This window comes from Pipistrellus hanaki (genome assembly GCF_964339955.1).
Source record: "Pipistrellus hanaki genome assembly, chromosome: 2".
NCBI classification, from domain to species: domain Eukaryota; kingdom Metazoa; phylum Chordata; class Mammalia; order Chiroptera; family Vespertilionidae; genus Pipistrellus; species Pipistrellus hanaki.
Window position 1 is genome coordinate 187,673,789 of NC_140504.1, and position 16,673 is coordinate 187,690,461.

Consider the following 16,673-nt stretch of genomic DNA (forward strand, 5'->3'; position numbering starts at 1 on the left):
GGTTGCCCACAGCGGGCCCACAGCCCACTGCCCACTCCTGCCACTCGCAGGGGGGTGGGGAGGTGGGGGTGGGGAGGGTTCTGGCCACCAGATAAACATCTGTGGTTATCAATTCTTCACTCCCTCCCAGGGACAGAATCACACACCTGCAGCCTTCGCATGTGATTTTTGCAACACAAGAAAAGGCAGAGTGTGTTTCTCCCCCCTCATGGATGCCGAGTTTGTCTACAGGACCTGCTTTGGCCACTGGAATATTCTAGGGGACATGATGCACGCAGGGGCGTTACATATACTTGTTGATTTGGCTCGGCCTCTTGTGATTCTGCAATCTGCCATGAAGTGGGGCTTAGTCTGGGTAACAACTACAATAGTTCCAGAAAGAGAAAAAACGGGGAAAGGATCCTGACCTAACTTCTAGAGTGAAATGGAGCCACCTCAGCTGACAGACAGATACAAACATATGAGTAAGGAAAACAGCTACTTGCTGTAGGTTACTGGATTTGGGGTTGTTTGTTCTGCAGCACCATCTCAACAACAGGTGACTAATACACATATACTGAGTGGTCACCCTGGGGGTCTAGACTGTGAATTCTTGTGAACAGCAGGGAGAAGGCCCACATTGCTCACTTCTGCATCCCCCTCTCTGACTCATGCCTTGATGGATTAAGGATCCCTGTTCAGCCTTAGCACACTGAGCCAGACAAGAATTAAGACCCAGAAAAGGAAAATTATGCTCAAGGTCACATGCATCAGTTGATGGCTGCTTTGGGACTCAAAACCACGCAGGAGCCACCTCTAATGTTCATGTCCTTGGGTACCTTTGAGAAATGCAGAACGCCAATTCACACCTCTTAAGCACTGCCCAGGGTGACCCGAGGAGCCTGGACAGGACAAAGGGCCAGCTGCTGCAATCACGGTGGAGATGTGTTTGAATTGGATGCAAATGTTTACCTGCCTAGTTGGTGCTCATTCAGGCATCTGTCAGCTGCCCAGATAGCCTTCTCCAAATGCCCTCTTTGCATTAGGTGCCAGGCTGGGCACTGGGGACCCACAGAGGTTAAAGCACAGGCCCTGGTATTGGAAAGCCCAGTTCAGAAAAGCAAACAGGGTGGAGAACTTAACCCTTTGAGGATCTGGAACCCTTTTGGGAAGCTGATGGAAAGCTACGGCTCCTGATGCAGAGAAACACGCACATGCCAGTCATGCACATGTCAGGGATGCACAGAGCCCCTGAACACTCCCTGAAACAATTAAACGAGTGCGAGCAATTGCATTAGAGATAAAAACAGTGAATACAATGTTACTATTTAAAAAAAAAATCAAATGTAACCCTGATGTCCAGTTATCTTGTTTGGCGGCCCTCCCTTGCCTGAGCCTTTGTAAGCCCTGCTGCCCCATCTGAAATACCCATTCCTCACCTGCCTGCAGGTCCCTACTCCTTATTCAAGTCCCAGCACCAGGACTGCCTCAGCGGGGGAGACTTTCCAGATACCCCAGCCAGATGGCGCAGGTCCATTGTCCCTCACCTATTGTTCTGATATACATGTCTTTCTTTTAAAAATATTAAAAAAAAATATTTTTATTGATACATGTGTCTTCTCTAAGGAGACTGTGGTTCCTCGAGGGAAGGGATCTTATCTCATTCATTTCTGGGAACCCCCAGGCTCCACACAGGGTAGGTGCTCACTAATGACAAATGGGAATGAAGATACTGGTAGAGACTATTCAGTCTATGAACCAAGGGTGCACTACCAGGCTTGGCCACTAGGGGCCGCCGTCTAACATGCGATCTTCTCGGGCTTGCCAAAGGGATCGATTGTGCAGACTGGGTGGGAGCCCACGTACATTGGAAGTTTTATGTTCCCGAGCATATGAGGGAGCTGGGAGGTAACAGCCAGTAGCCCAGGTGCCTTGGGAGGATGGAGGACAACCCGAGTGGACCCCTTCTCTAGCGTGGGGCACAGGACCCGGCAGGGGATTGGAAATCATTTCCAAAGCCAGGTCTTCCACTTGCTTGCCTTGTGACCTTGGGAAAGACCGTCTCCCCGAGCCCTGTTTTCTATCCAGAAAATAGAACAATAAATTCCAACCGCTCAGGGTTGTTGTGAAGATAAAATTTGTCCCTGGCTCAAAGTTGCTGATCTAGAGCCATCAATTTTTTCCGACATTCCCCCCCCCCCCCCCGCCCCCCTGCAAGAGTACCCTTATCTAAATAAGGATTATGTGGGTTTGGGGAAATACATTTAGTATGAAATCCACTAGTCCTTTGTTTGAGTCCTTATGCAGAGACTAAGGGCCAATGAGGCAGAGGGTGCATTGCTCAAGTCCTATGAGCCTCAGTTTTCTCATCTTTAAAATGGGATAATACCACTATATGCCACACACAGTGGTTGTTGAGATTCAATAGGAAGTAATGGGTAAAGATTTTCGGAGAGTCTCTAACACACAGAAGGACTTAAGTGTCCGCTATCACCATTGTTGTCATCATCACCAACATTCATTAAGTGGATGAATGAGTGTGCAAGTGGAAGAATGAACAAACCTCCCCCTGTAGATACTGCTCCACATATACTAGGCAACACCTGGAATACAGTCTGGACTTCCATTCACCCCCCTCCGCCCTCCACCTTTGCTCCCTCTGCCTGGAATGTCCTTTCCCTCCACTTCCGCCAAGTATTGTAGAAATTTCGGTTGAATAGACACAAAAGTCCATGTGGCCTACAAAGGCCCATCCGCCATAGCTGGCCTCACAAATGACTCTTCTGCTTAAACTCTTGGGGAGCCAAAGGGAGCATGAACCTGTGAGCTCTGGGGTAGCTGCCACTGGAGGCCACCTCCCCTGGGATGCTGGAACTGATGGACAAGGCCACTCTAGTCTGACTGACACCATTTACCAGCGGCCTCTAGAAGACATATGGCAAAGTGGCTGTCAGCTCTGGGCTCCGGGCCCCGGGCAGAATGGGAAATCCCAGTGGAGCTGGGGAGAGGCCAGATGAAGAGCCTGCTCCACCAGAGTCCTTTCTACAGGAGGAAAGGAAAAGCAGGAAAGTAGATAGGGGTGGGACCCCCATGGGGCCGCAGGGCTCGGTACCTAACTCCCCTACCTGGGAAGACCTAGAGCATTCATTCAAGAAGTCAACCGCAGGCACCAGGAGGGTTCTGACGTAGTAGGTAGGCGCGGGCTGTGGACTTGTTAGAAATAACTCTCACTACTGGCAGCCTGGCTGTCCCTCCCCGTGGAGAGGAGGAAAGTGTGTCCAACACTTTCACCGACTGCATTTTCTTTCCGTCCTTACATCTTGCCATGTTCCTCCACCGGTCCTTCCCCTCTAGCCTTCCTCTGCACACTCCTGTCCGTGCGTGGCTATACCTCCCCGCGCCCGGCAAGCTCCACGCCCACATCTGCAATTCCCAAACCCACGTCTACTGGGAGTGGACCGTCACCCTTCCCTCGTCCCCCGAGTTTCAAAACACTGTCTGGATCTGTCAGTTTCTCACCATCGCTGCCGCCAACGCCATGCCACCGTCATTTCTCACGCGCTGCACACAGATCCCTATACACAGTCTACCTGCGTTCTCCACAGAGCAAGCTACGGGAATTGTTTAAAGCAACGAGCCAGATCGCATCATTCCAAAACCTCCTGATGGCTTCCCATTGCACTTTAAATGGAATCCAGACTCCAAAAGCCTGGAAGGCCCACCACAGTCTGCTCTGCCTCCCTCTCCAAACGCCACCCCTGCACACCTCTCTTTTGTTCATGCTGCTCCTGCCACACTCGCCTGCTCTGTTCTGAGCGCAGCCGGCACATGCCTGCCCCAGGGCCTTTGCACATGCCGTTCCTGCCTCCTGGAACCATCCTGCTCTCATCTCTCGTCCTAGCCTCTTTCAAGGTGCAGCTCAAATGCCATCTGCATGAAGACTTCCTCTCACATATACCAGGATTACGGGGTCCCTCTTAGTGCCCAATGGGACCTATATGGCCCTTCTGTGGTTTGCATCTCATCTTGTCTAATGGCTATTTGTACCTAAACCGGTCTTTTCCTCTGGACTGTACAGGGAAGGCCTCCAGGCGTGTCTCTAGTTGCTCTTGGTGTTCCCAGCACCCAGTCCGAAGTGGGTGACAATGAGTGTTGAATGCACCAGTGTCCCATCTCCCCTCTCTCCGGACCCCAGACCCTGGGAAGAGGGGCTGATAGGGGCAGGGCCACGTCTTATCACGGCCACACCTCAGGCCATTTATGCTGAAAACCCTTCATCAGAGCCTGGCTCTGTCCACCTCTTAACGATTACCCCAGAAGCATCGCTGGGAGAAAGCGGGAGACAGCAGAGGCAGGTGAAGGGTGAGAGCACAGGCCCGAACCCCTGCTCTGCCGCTCAGCAGCTGGGTGCTCTTGGACACGTTCCACAATTTCTCCGTGCCTCAGTTTCCCCTCCTGCCCAACAGGGTGCAGAGCAACGCCGTGGAAATGAATGAGACAATGGGTGTGGTGTGCTTAGCACACGGTGTGCTTAGCATGCTTAGCAAACGTGAGCAGGTGATGACCGTGGCTGCTGCAAGGCCTGCGGGTCCGGCCCCTCCGGCCGGGGCCTGGGGATGCCCAGGCAGCGGCGGAAAGTAGGGCAGAGCTGCCTCCTGGTTCACACCTCCACCGCCTCCCTGGCCCCTCCGGTCTGGGTGGGAAGTGGGTCGTGGGCAGGACCTGTGCTGGGATTCCTCATTTCCGATCCAGTCTTTGGGGACACACACTTTGGGCTTCATTTAATCATCGAGCTTCTTAATTAGTTTTTTTTTTTTTTTCCTTTTTGAAAATCCGAGTTGCTAAGCTGTCCCCGCCAGAGGAAGTGGACATGATTGGTCCTGCAGGGCCCTGGCTTCCTGAGTCTGGCCGCAGCTGGTCCCGCTGCCCGGGAGGCCCGGCCCCCTCGGGCCCTCCAGGGCCAGCGAGGGCCGGAGCTGCGTCCCTCACCTCACTCCCTGGGGACACAGCAGAGAAGAGGCCAGGGCTCCCCGTGAGGGAGAGGCCACGGGAAGGGATCCATTGCTCCTTCATCCAGCCGCCACCTATCCAGCGTCCTGGGTGCCAGCCAGGCCCCGGTGCGGGGGAGCACGCGGGGAAAGGGATGGATGTGGTCCCTCTGGGAGCGCATTGGCCGAGAGGAGGGAGGGGCCAGGAAACAGTCGTAAACCCGCTGGGTGAGGCTGGAGAGGTCTGAGGAGCCCCTGGGACCCCAGATTTGGGGGACCCCAGCAGCTGGCAGAGTGAGGAGGCTGGGCCCCCGCAGGACTGGGGGTTACGGTCTCCCCCTCATTCCCTCTCAGCCCTTAGGGAAGCTGAACAGCCATCATGTCTGTTTCCAGTGGGCTCGGCCTCGACGTAAGCACCTCCCATTGTTATTCACGCCTCCGAAAGGGAGCCCCGAGAAGCGTTTTCCAGGGGCCCCTGCAGCCTCTGTGGCTGTTGTGTGTCCGGGAGCAGGTAAGAGAAGTCACCAGTCACAGAGCGGTCCCTGGGCCTCTGATGCTCAGCTCATCCTGGCCCCTGCACTGCGCAGGTCACACACACACACACACACACACACACACACACACGCGCGCGCGCGCGCAGCTCCCCGGCCTTCCACCATATGGCCTGGCCCACTGTGCGGCCGGCAGGGCAGGAGAGGGAGGGGGGAAGGCACCCTCCACTTGCTGAGGGCCAGGCACCTGCTGGCACTGCACCCGCACAGCCCCCGGAGAGAGAGGCAGTCTCACTCGGAGGAAACCGGGCTCTGAGAGAGAAAGATGGCTGCCCACCTTCACACAGCTGGCTGCTGGTGGAGCTGGGATTTGAACCTACGGCTTCTCACTCCTAGTCCAGTGCTCCTCCTACGACACAGTGGCTCCCGACCCGGGGCCCCTGGCTCCTAGAGGTCCCCGGAGGGAGTGACAAGGGTCTGATTTAAAAGCTGAACGAGAAAGGCTCTCTCCCCGGACGCAGGGCACGCAGGCAAATGGAAAAAAAGCGGTGTTTTAGCCGGAACCCGAGCAGCTCAGCAGAGAGCGCCACGCTGGGCGGAAACGCTCTCGAGCGGCCTCTCGGCTTCGGAACGGGCGGATGACCAATGCTTGCTGAATGAATGCAGCTTTTTGGAAACCCAGCTCTTCAGAGCTTCGGGACAGCTGGTCACGATGGAGGGATCTTGGTGGGGAAGGGCCTGTGCCCACAGCATGTCCCTGAGGCTGCCAGCCAGGGCCCCAGACCAGAAAAGAAAGCCTCAGAGAGGTCCAGGCACCCCCCTGAGGCCTCACAGCCAGGGAGGAGCGAAGCCAAATTCCAGCCTGAGGCCAGTGCTCTTTCTGCTTCAAGGTAGGGTCTCGTCTTGCAGGACAGCAGGCCCCCAGCCCAGCCTGAGAGGGTCCCTCAGGGCGGGGGGTGGGGGCGGGGGGGCGCGCCCAGGACCTAGGTACCTTCTCGTAGTACTGCAGCTCGTAGTCCAGGATGACGCCGTTGGGCTGGTCAGGCTGGGACCACGACAGGGTGATGCTGTCCACAGTGCGGCTCACCTGGTGCATGATGGACACCGCCGATGGAGCTGGAAGAGAGGTCAGAGGTCAGAGGTCAGGGTGGGCAGGAGAGGGTGCAGCGTCTGGCCCCACCTCAGAGGTGCCCGGAGAGGGGAAGCGTGTAGCTGAGGCCACACCCTGGGGAGCCGGCAGGGTGCAGAGGGACTCACGCAAGGTCACAGGTGCCCACCCCTCGGCCGAGGTGATCCAGCCCCGGAGGGACCCTGCTCCTCCCTTCGCCTCCTTCCCCGTGATTCACCTCCTAGCAACGAGGAAAAGTGGCAGACTGTGACCCTACAAAAGGCCTGCACCTTTCAAGCTCTAGGGGCATCAGGAGGTGGGTGCAAACTCGCATGGCTGGGCACCGCCGCCCGGATTCTGACGCCATCGGTCTGGGCGGGGCCCGAGATCCTGCAGCTCTAAGAAGCTCAGGTGCTGCTGGCCACTGGGCAGGGAGGTACCTTGTCCGAGGTCACCGCGTAGGCAGAGGTGGGGCCAGGACCAGAGCCCAGACCAGCTGGTCTAGTACCTACCCACCACACTGCTTCCCACAGCCTGGCTTCTGCCCACGATGGGCCCTCTCGCTGCCCAGCCGAACCTGCTCCTGAGGTTTCTGGGCCCGGGTAGTCATGAGGCAGAGGGACAAGTAGCTCCAAGAGGCGCAGGCCGAGGCTGCCGGCTGCCGAGCATCTGGGGGCCGGACCCCCGGGCCCGGGGGCCTGTCCTGTCCTGAGGCACCGGAGAGCCATGCAGGCCTGCCGTGGGGATGGGGACCCGCTCCTCCACAAGCTTGTCATCTTGTCTAACGCTGACCAGAGAAGAGAAAAGGTCCCCACGGCTGACACCTCACACTTCCTGGTCCACGCTACGCCTGGCCCTTTCCCAGACGCTTTCTGTGGGTTAACTCATTTAACTGTTCTATCAACCCTCACGAGGCTGCTGTTATTAACCAGCATACCCATTTTACGGATGAGAAAGTGGAGGCACTGAGGCATGAAGTAACTTGTCCCAGTGAGCAGGTGGTGGAGCTGATGTCTGAATCCAGGCCCACCTCGGTCCCGCATATCCGCCCCCCACGGTGGCCGTGGCTGACAGGCTGGCCGGGGAGGTCCGGGAAGAAGCAGTGACCCTCAGGGCACCCCAGCTCCCAGCTTTCCTCGGCTCCTGGTGACTCAGCTCCCTGCCACCCACCCGGCCCGCCCCGGCTCCGGGAGCTCAGCTGTCGGTGGAGGCAGGTCCCCCGCGGCCGTGGGGGTCCGGGCCCGGCAGGCTTAGCGGGCAGGTTTGGGTTACAGGCAGCTCACCCGCCTCTGATCCCGTAAGCCCCATGTCCCTGGGTGTGGCAAGGAGGCGGCATTGCTGGGAAGATGATCAAGGCAGGCCCAGGGGGGCCGGGCAGGGCCGGCCTTTCTGCCGGAATCCGGGGGGGATTAGCGGCGGAGGACAGGGAACAGCTGGATGCTCTCTCCTCCCGCCTGCCGCCCGCTGCCCACCCCGGGGTGTCAGGTTTCCCTGTGAGCTGGCCTTCGGGGGATTCTGGTATTTTCAATTACCCGCTGGGCACACTGGCAAGGGATGGGGTCAGCGATGTCCTGTGACCCCTGCAAGGAGATGGAGCCCCTGGGAGGAAGCACAAAAGAGGCTTGTGACCGAGAGGGGGCGGGGAGGCCAGCCGGGCGGGGCCGTGTGGCTGGAGCAGGTGGCCAGGGGCCCTGCTGCCTCCGGCGAGCCCTGGGGGAGGATCAGCCCCTGCATTAGCTGTAACTTGGGGGAGCGGCTTCTGTGTGTGTTCCCGTGTCCCCCGCAGGGCACGACGGGGTGAACGGGGTGGTCTCCCAGGGCATTCTGGGACTAGGACCCTTTGATAGGAAGGAAGTCTGGAGGCCTATGACCCGCCTGTCAGCTTTGCCTCCATAGCCCTGAGCTCTGAAGGCGACCCTACCCTCGGTCTTTGCTCTGCACCAGTGAGAAGACCCCATGAGCTTAGAAGGCATGGGGGTCGCTGGGCGTTGGACACTCCGAGACACCAGCCCGCCTCTCCGATCCCGAGGCCTCTCTGACATCTCCACTCCCGCGGACAGCCCTCAGTGGCTCCCACTGCAGCTGGACTAGAACACAGAGGCTCCATGTGCCCGCAAGGCCCACCTGCCTGGTGCCTGCCACCTCCTGCCGCTCGCCGCCCCCCTCCCACACGCCAGCCACACCGTTCCCAGTCACACCAAGGCCATTTCTTTCCCAGGGCCTCGGCCTCACGTGCTTGCCTGCCAGCCTCTTCCCCCACATCTTCCATGGCCGGCTCCGCCTCTTCATTCCGGTCTCAGCTAAACCGCCGCCTCCTCCGAGAGGCCCTCCCTGACTTCCCCTCCACCTGCCTACCCCCGTCACTCACCCTCTCACACACGCTTTCCGGGGTAGAGCTCACGTTATCTGAGGGCGGGGACCTTGTCTCTTTGATTCAACCCTTTATGCCTAGTGCCTGGAACAGGGTGCGGCTCAGAGTAGGTGCTTGGTTGATATTAACTGGAGGAAGGAAGGAAGGAATGAAGGAAGGCTAGAAGTGAGATGTGGCACTTGGAGGGGGTCTCTTTCAAAGGGAGGCGTCCAACCCTTAGCCCTCTCCTTCGTCCATGCTGCCCGGGACACGGAAATGACAGCGGGAGCTCTTGTAGCCACTTTGGCCCGCAAGGACAGGACACTGTGTGCTGAGAAGCCTGGCTGTCCTAACTCCGGTCTGTGACAGCCTTTGTCGATAAGAAAAAGACAAACCTTCATTCGGTCCAAGCCACTAGGATAGACAGGTTGTGTTCATCGCCTTCCTATATCTACACCCTTTGCCCTGTTCCTTGTTCGTCCCCACGCTCTCTGACTCTGGGCTCGGCCATGGACTTGCGCCGGCCAGAGGGAGGTAAGCAAACATGACATAAGCAGAGGCTTGGGAGTATCTGACATTGTCTTTGTTCCTTGGGATTGCCTAAGAAAGAGCATGCCCATGCCGAAACCGGTTTGACTCAGCGTCAGTCTGCGGACTGAAGGGTCCCAGGTTCAATTCCGGTCAGGGCATGTACATTGGTTGCGGGCACATCCCTGGTAGGGGGTGTGCAACAGGCAGCTGGTCGATGTTTCTCTCTCATGGATGTTTCTAGCTCTCTATCTCTCTCCCTTCCTCTCTGTAAAATATCAATAAAATATTTAAAAAAAAAAGAAAAAAAAAGAAAAGAAAGAAAGCATGCCCAGGCTGACCAGGAGCAGAGCTGTTGTCTCAGACGGAGCCACTCCCACCAGCTGACAGCAGGCACCCCCAAACAGGCACAAAAGCCCGACAAAACCCAAAGAGCTGCCGAGTGAGTCCGAGAAGACAGAACTCGAACATGTCAACGCTCCCCGGCCGGCCCCAGCCAGCCCACCCGGAGACTCCTGAGCTAAAATAAGAGCGGCTTGCCTTCACGCCATGGTTTTACAGTGGATTGTTAAACCGCGTGATGGTGGCCGCGGCCGCCTGTTATTTCTCTTCCTGTTACCTGTAGCCAAACCCGATCTTCACCGACACCCGGGGCGGGCCATGCCTTCCCTGCAGAAAGCTCGGGAGGATCAAAGAGGACGATGCGTTCAGAGGGCTCGGCCCGGGGAGGGGAGTGCCCTCTCCCTCCGGCTTCCTTTCCCCAGGCACGGCCCCCCCCCCCCCCCCCGGGCCCCCTCTTGGCCCGGGGCTCTCTCTGATCCTCTCCACCCCCGGGGAGAGGAGTCAGTGAGCGCACGCTCATGCCAGTTCCAGAGACGGAGCTGCTGTGTGCCCACCCCCCAGGAGGGCAGGAGGATCAGAGCAGAACACGGTGGCGGAAAGGGCCTGGGCAGGTTGAGAGTCTTTTCACGTGAAAGCCGTGGGGAGTGGGGTTACCGGGCCGGGCTAACCTGGAGATGGGCTCTGCCAAGGAGCTGCTGACTCACCTTGGGCCGGTGGTCGGCAAACTCATTAGTCAACAGAGTGGCAAACCGTGGCTTGCGAGCTGCATGTGGCTCGTGAGCCGTGGTTTGCCGACCACTGACTTGAGCAATCAGTTAGAAACCTCTCTGGGCATCAGTTTTCTCCTCTTTAAAAGGAGGCGTTGGCACTGGCTCAACGCCGCGGCCCCTGCCAATGCTGATGGGCTTGCATGTGACTTGTGTCCCCTTTTAGGATACGCAGTATCATGGCCCCTAGAGATGTCCATGTCCTGATGCTGGAATCTGTGGGTACGTTCCCTGACATGGCAAAAGGGACTTTGCAGCCCTGACCTGTTTGGCTCAGTGGATGGAGGGTCCCCAGTCGGCTTGCGGACTGGAGGGTCCCAGGTTCAATTCCGGTCGAGGGCATGTACCTTGGTTGCGGGCACAACCCCAGTAAGGGGTGTGCAGGAGGCAGCTGATCAATGTTTCTCTCTCATTGGTGTTTCTGACTCTCTATCCCTCTCCCTTCCTCTCTGTGAAAAATCAATAAAAAATGTATTTTTTTTTAAAAGAGGGACTTTGCAGATGTGATTAAGGTTACGGCTCCTGAGATGGGGAGATTATCCTGGATTACCCAGGTGGACCCAATCTAATCACTTGAGTCCTGAAAAAAAGGGAACCTTTCCCAGCGGAGAGTCAGAGACCAGAGAGCCGGAGTGGCACTCGACGCCTGGTCTCTGGCTCTGAGGCGGGTGTGTGTGGTGTGTGTGTGTGTGTGTGTGTGTGTGTGTGTGTGTTTGTGTTTGTGTGTCACATGCAGGGACCAGAGAGAGGGCAGCTCCCGGCCAATAGTCAGCCAGGACATGGAGACCTCCCTCCTACAACCACACGGCACCGAATTCTGCTACCGCCCAAGTGAGCCAGGAAACGGGTCATCCCTTAGAGCTCAGAAAGGAACACAGCCTGCCGACACCTAGGTGTTAGCCAGCCCCACGCGATCCGGACTGGTCTGGGCCCTCGGAACTGTAAGATGAGACACGGGTGGCACCCTAAGTTGCTAAGCTTGCGGCATTTTGTGACGACAGCCATAGGAAATGAGCACGCCTTCTGACTTCATGGGAAGCCTGACTGTCACGTGTTGTGCACCTACCATGTCCTAGGTGCTTTGTCCGCGTTTCTGTGAACCTGGCAACTGCCTGGCGAAGCTGAGAGGCTGGGCAGGTGCCCGTTTTGAAGGGGCGGACACCGAGGCGCGGAGATGGGAGGTCTGGCCGCGCAGCTTGGAAAGGGCCGTGCTGGATGAGGGCCGAAGCTGCCAAGCCCAGAACGGGTGCCCCTTCTCCCACACATGACAAGGGAGCTTCCTCACTGGTCACCCTGCCGTTCAGCACGAGAATGACCCACGGGCTGCATTCACCCCGCCAGGCCCCCCGCACAGCCCGCCTGACCTCGGCAGAGGCTTGGGTCCCGCCAATCCTGAGCCAAGAGTGCAGCGACATATGATTTAGGTTCTGCCACTGACTGCCGGGGACCACGGGCAAGCCCCCTAACTCCCCACGCCTCACTCTCCTTACCTAAAGGACAGGATAATGACAGGACGCGCCTCCCTAGCGCCGTGGTGAGGTCACCGGGAAGGACTGGGGTGATGTCCGGTGCATGGTAAGCGCGTGGTAGGTAGACGTGAGCTGCTAGGATGATGAGAGCGACGGCAGAACGACCTCTGCGTTTGGAGAGCCCGCCCGCACCCAGACGCCGGCGAGGCACCTTGGGAACACGAGCTCCAGGCCTCACGGCGGTCCCGCAAGGAGAGGTGACGAAACGCACGCGGAGGACGCGGGCTAAGCACCTTGTCCACGGCTACGTGCTGGAGGGCAGCCAGGCTCCATGCAAAGCCAGACTGGCTGGCTGGCTGCCAACGCCCAGACTCTGCCCACCCCTTCCCACCGGCCCCGGAGCCGGGCAGAGGCACGGCTGCTCGGGGCCGGCCAGGGCGAGATCGCGTCCCGTGCGCCCCTGGTGGGCGGCCAAGGGCTGGATGCGGCCCCGAGGACGAGCCCCCCGTGACGGCCGTGCTGTCCGCACCCAGGCCTGCCACGCTGCCTCTGCCTCTGGCTCTCAGTCAGAGCTCAGCTTAAATGCCACCTCCTCGGCGTGGTCTTCCATCACCTGCCCCGAGGCCCGTCCTCCCTCCTGTCCTTTCTGGTCTTGCTTGTTTGTGTCAAAGGCCACAGACCCTGGACAGCCAGACTGAACCCTGGGTCTGCCTCTTCCCCGCTGAGTGATCTGCTTAGCCTCTCCCAAGCCCTGTTTCCTCATCCTTCCAGTGGGGACTCTCAGCCCCGCCTCCTTCCTCAGGGGGTCCCTGCGAAGGCTCAGGGGTAGGTGGGAGGGTTCAGGAAGGCGTGCTGGAATGGCGGGGCGTGGCTCACAGATGGCACGACGGCTCCATGAAGCCAGAAGACAGCTCTGGCTCCGGCGAATGCCAGGGGATCGCGCGCCAGGCCCAGTCCCTTGCCCCAAAGACATACTTTTTCCTTTTAAGGCAGCGGGCTGGATATTTACATATCGAATTTTAGGGCCTGATTAAAACCGGCCACTGAAGGCATGTGTCTGGGAATCGAGTCCCCAGCCTTGCTTCCCAGTCTTATCAGACTTCTCCACACCCCACCCCGCTCCATGCTTCTCCGAGCCCCGCTGCAGACGCTCACGGAGCATTCCTGTGGCGCACCCGTCTAGGTGCCGGGAGAGCCAGTGAGGAAAAGCAGAGCCGGTGGTGATGGCGTGTGTGTGTGTGTGTGTGTGTGTGTGTGATGGGGAAGGGGGAGGGGGAGGCGGGGACAGGAAGGAAATGATTGAAGACATAAAGCAAAAACTCGGCCGCAGGCACGTGAGGGCCATAGGACTGGGGCATGCGATCAAGTCAGGAGGAAGGTCAATGAAGATGGATTAAGGTCTGAGGGAAGGTGGGAGGGGAGAAGCATTCCAGGCGGAGGGAACAGCAGGTGCAAAGGCCCTGTGGCAGAGGAGTCTGATGCGGAGGAGAAACAGGAGAACTCTTCCTCCCGCCTGCCTCCTGTACGTCCCTCCCCGGGGGCACCTCCTTCCCTGCATGGCTCCACAGAGAGGCGAGAAGCCTCTCGGTTCCTCAAAATGCCTCCGCTTCCCAGAAGCCTTCCAGGGTGTGCCTTTCTGCCACGCCCCAGGAAGAAATGGTCTCTCCTGCCTATGATCTCCCTCGCCTCCCTGACCCCTCCGTGGGCCCGCACCCATGCCATCTTGTATATAGACTCTGCCCAGGTCTCATCTTCCCAGCCAGGACATAAATCCACAAGGGCAGGCACCGACTTCTCCAATGTAGACTCAGAGTCACCTGCTCCCAGGTTTAAATCCTAGTGTAGGCTATTTAGGGTTGGGACTCAGCATAAAGGATTCTGCTTCTCTGGACTTTCATTTCCTCATCTGGCCAAGGGGATACTGCGAGGAGGGCATGGCATGGTGGCACAGTCTCTGGCTCGGCTCTAGGCATCCCTGAGAGTGGGGCGTGTCAAGGGGCTTAGAGCAGAGGAGGGGAGGGGGAGTTATGACCTAGAAAGCCTCAGGGATGGAGGGCTTAGATGCCCTTAGATCTGAGTTTCCCACACTTGTCTGATAGCAAGGAACATTTGAGCCGCTTGATAGAAATGCAGATTCCCTCTCACTTCTGGGGTTCTGACTCAGCAGGTCTGGGGTGGAGTCCAGAACCTGCGGTCTGAAAAGCTGATGCATGGTTTGGTGGGGAGAATGAGGCCCGGAGGGGGGCATGACCTTCACAAGTGTGATAGGATGGATCCGTTACCTTCCTTCTTCCTCTCTGTAACAGGATTATGCACCCACAAGCTTGGCCATGGACTCTGCAGGACTCATGTATGTGGGCGATTGCACCACCAGCAGAGACATGTGTTTGTGTGTCGTGGCTTGGCCCACCACGTGTGCTCCCACCATTCACCAGGAGAAAGAAAGAAGCCTGGGGGCTGCTGGTCCAAAAAGAGTGAGGAGCCATGTGGAATAGGCTGAATCCAGCCCACGTTCTGGAGCCCTGCCCGGCACAGCCTGTGCCGATGAGCTAAACCCTAGCTGACCCGCCGACGAGCGAGTGAGAAAACAAACGTTTGTTGTGGCAAATAACTGAGCAGTGGGGCATTTTTGTTACGCAGCATTACGGCAGCAACAACTGACTAACACACGAAGGTCACCCAGCGAATGCATGGCAAAGCTGGGATTCAGACTCAGGTTCCCTGCTCCTAATCCAGTGCTAGTTTCTTACTGCGTCTGCCCCTCAATCCTGAGGGCTCCTTGGGCACCCTCCTCTCTGAAAGCCCCTCACTTCTTCTCTGCCCCACCTCTGTTCTCTGGGAGTTTGCGGCTGCAGACAAGAGGGCTCCATCCCAGAAGTCCAGACTCCAGCCTTGCTAATATGCCAAGGCTTCTTGAGTAGGCAGTCCCACACTCAGGGATCCCAAATGGATTCAAGGAAAGGTCCCCCACTTGCCCCACAAGGAAAAGAAATCCAGGGGCTCTGGGGAATTCTAGCTTCTCCCAGCTGAAAAGAGTCCCCTCCCCTCCACTCCCACTGGGGGCCTGGCTTGCCTGGCTTCCCTGCCTCGGGGCTTTGTCAAACGGGGAGACACTCACAGCAGAGGCATCACTATCTGTGAGGTGTCTCTGCCAACAGCTGCTGGCTTTTGAGGTTCTCTCGGATTGCCCACCTCGAGTCAGCTCCATCCGGACCCCAGTCTGAGCGGGACTTTGATGCACCCATGGCCCTTGGAGAACTGCAGGCACACGCTCAGAAACATGCCCGCTCAGCCACAGCGATACCACAAACACTCACAAACAAAACCACACTCCTCCTTCTCAGACACACACACACACAGACAGGCAAACCACCCTCAGACATACAAACTCATGTTCAAACCCCCCCTCCCCCCCACCATGTCCCTCAGATCCAGACACACCCACACTCAGGAATGCGTGTATCAGTAAGAAGGCGCCCACCAAAGTCACATGCAATCACACACACACACACACACACACAGTCACCCAAACAATAGGACATACCCACATCTTCTCCAAATACACTCCCTCACACGCACCATCAGACCCACAGTGACACTCAAGGCTCCTTGGACATACCCTGGATTCTGTTAGCACTGGAGTCTGTTAGACACAGTTAATTCCTATCTCGTATCTTCCTGCTTTGTGACTCTACTTTTCTGAGCGTCATCTGTAAAATGGGGACACGGATGACTCCTACTCAAGGAGACCAGGGGGATGCAGTGAGGTCAAGCTTGGAAAGCACCCCTCAATCAGGTGGAGCTGGTTGCCCTCTCTCCTTCCATGTCCTCCCTACCCCCTGAATTCCATTTTTTTTAAATATATATTTTATTGATTTTTTACAGAGAGGAAGGAAGAGGGATAGAGAGCTAGAAACGTCGATGAGAGAGAAACATCAATCAGCTGCCTCTTGCACACCCCCTACTGGGGGATCTGCCCACAGCCAAGGTACATGCCCTTGACCAGAATCGAACCCGGGACCTTTCAGTCCGCAGGCCGACGCTCTATCCATTGAGCCAAACCAGTTTCGGCAGAGTTCCATTTCTTTTGATGGCTCCTTTCAAATTTCTACTGGGCCTTTAACCTACAGGTCAAACCCTGCCTCCTAGACGGTGGTCGGCAAACTCACTAGTCAACAGAGCCAAATAGCAACAGGACAACGATGGAAATTTCTTTTGAGAGCCACATTTTTTCAACTTAAACTTCTTCTCACGCCACTTCTTCAACACAGACTCGCCCAGGCCGTGGTATTTTGTGGAAGAGCCACACTCAAGGGGCCAAAGAGCCGCATGTGATTCGTGAGCCACGGTTCGCCGACCACTGTCCTAGGACAAGCCTCGCCACGCCTCCACCTCTGGATCCCCTGAACGGGAAGCTGGAGAGCCCATTCATTTGCTTTCCTGGAGCCTGGCCACCCCTGGTTCCCCCTGAGACAGGACCCAGATCACACCCACAGCAGGGGCTTGGCAAGGATTGTTGAGTGAATAACCGAGGGGCACAGTCACAGTGCCAACCACAGAGTTCTCAACCCACAGGCACCGTACGGTCCTTGGAAGTCTCACGTGGCCCTTGGTTGGGAGATGAGGCTGCAAGTGTCTCCTGGACCTGGCC

At 57.5% G+C, this 16,673-nt stretch overlaps 1 protein-coding gene across 3 annotated transcripts in view; it reads right to left on the bottom strand.

Moving 5' to 3' along the window:
• Positions 1-16,673, bottom strand: part of EPHB2 (EPH receptor B2) — a 182,561-nt gene that overhangs the window by 18,772 nt on the left and 147,116 nt on the right. For all 3 annotated transcript variants that reach the window (XM_084874874.1, XM_084874873.1, XM_084874872.1), the window contains exon 6: positions 6,450-6,574. In XM_084874874.1, the coding sequence (XP_084731000.1) occupies positions 6,450-6,574 (125 nt within the window). The remainder of the gene's footprint in view (positions 1-6,449; positions 6,575-16,673) is intronic.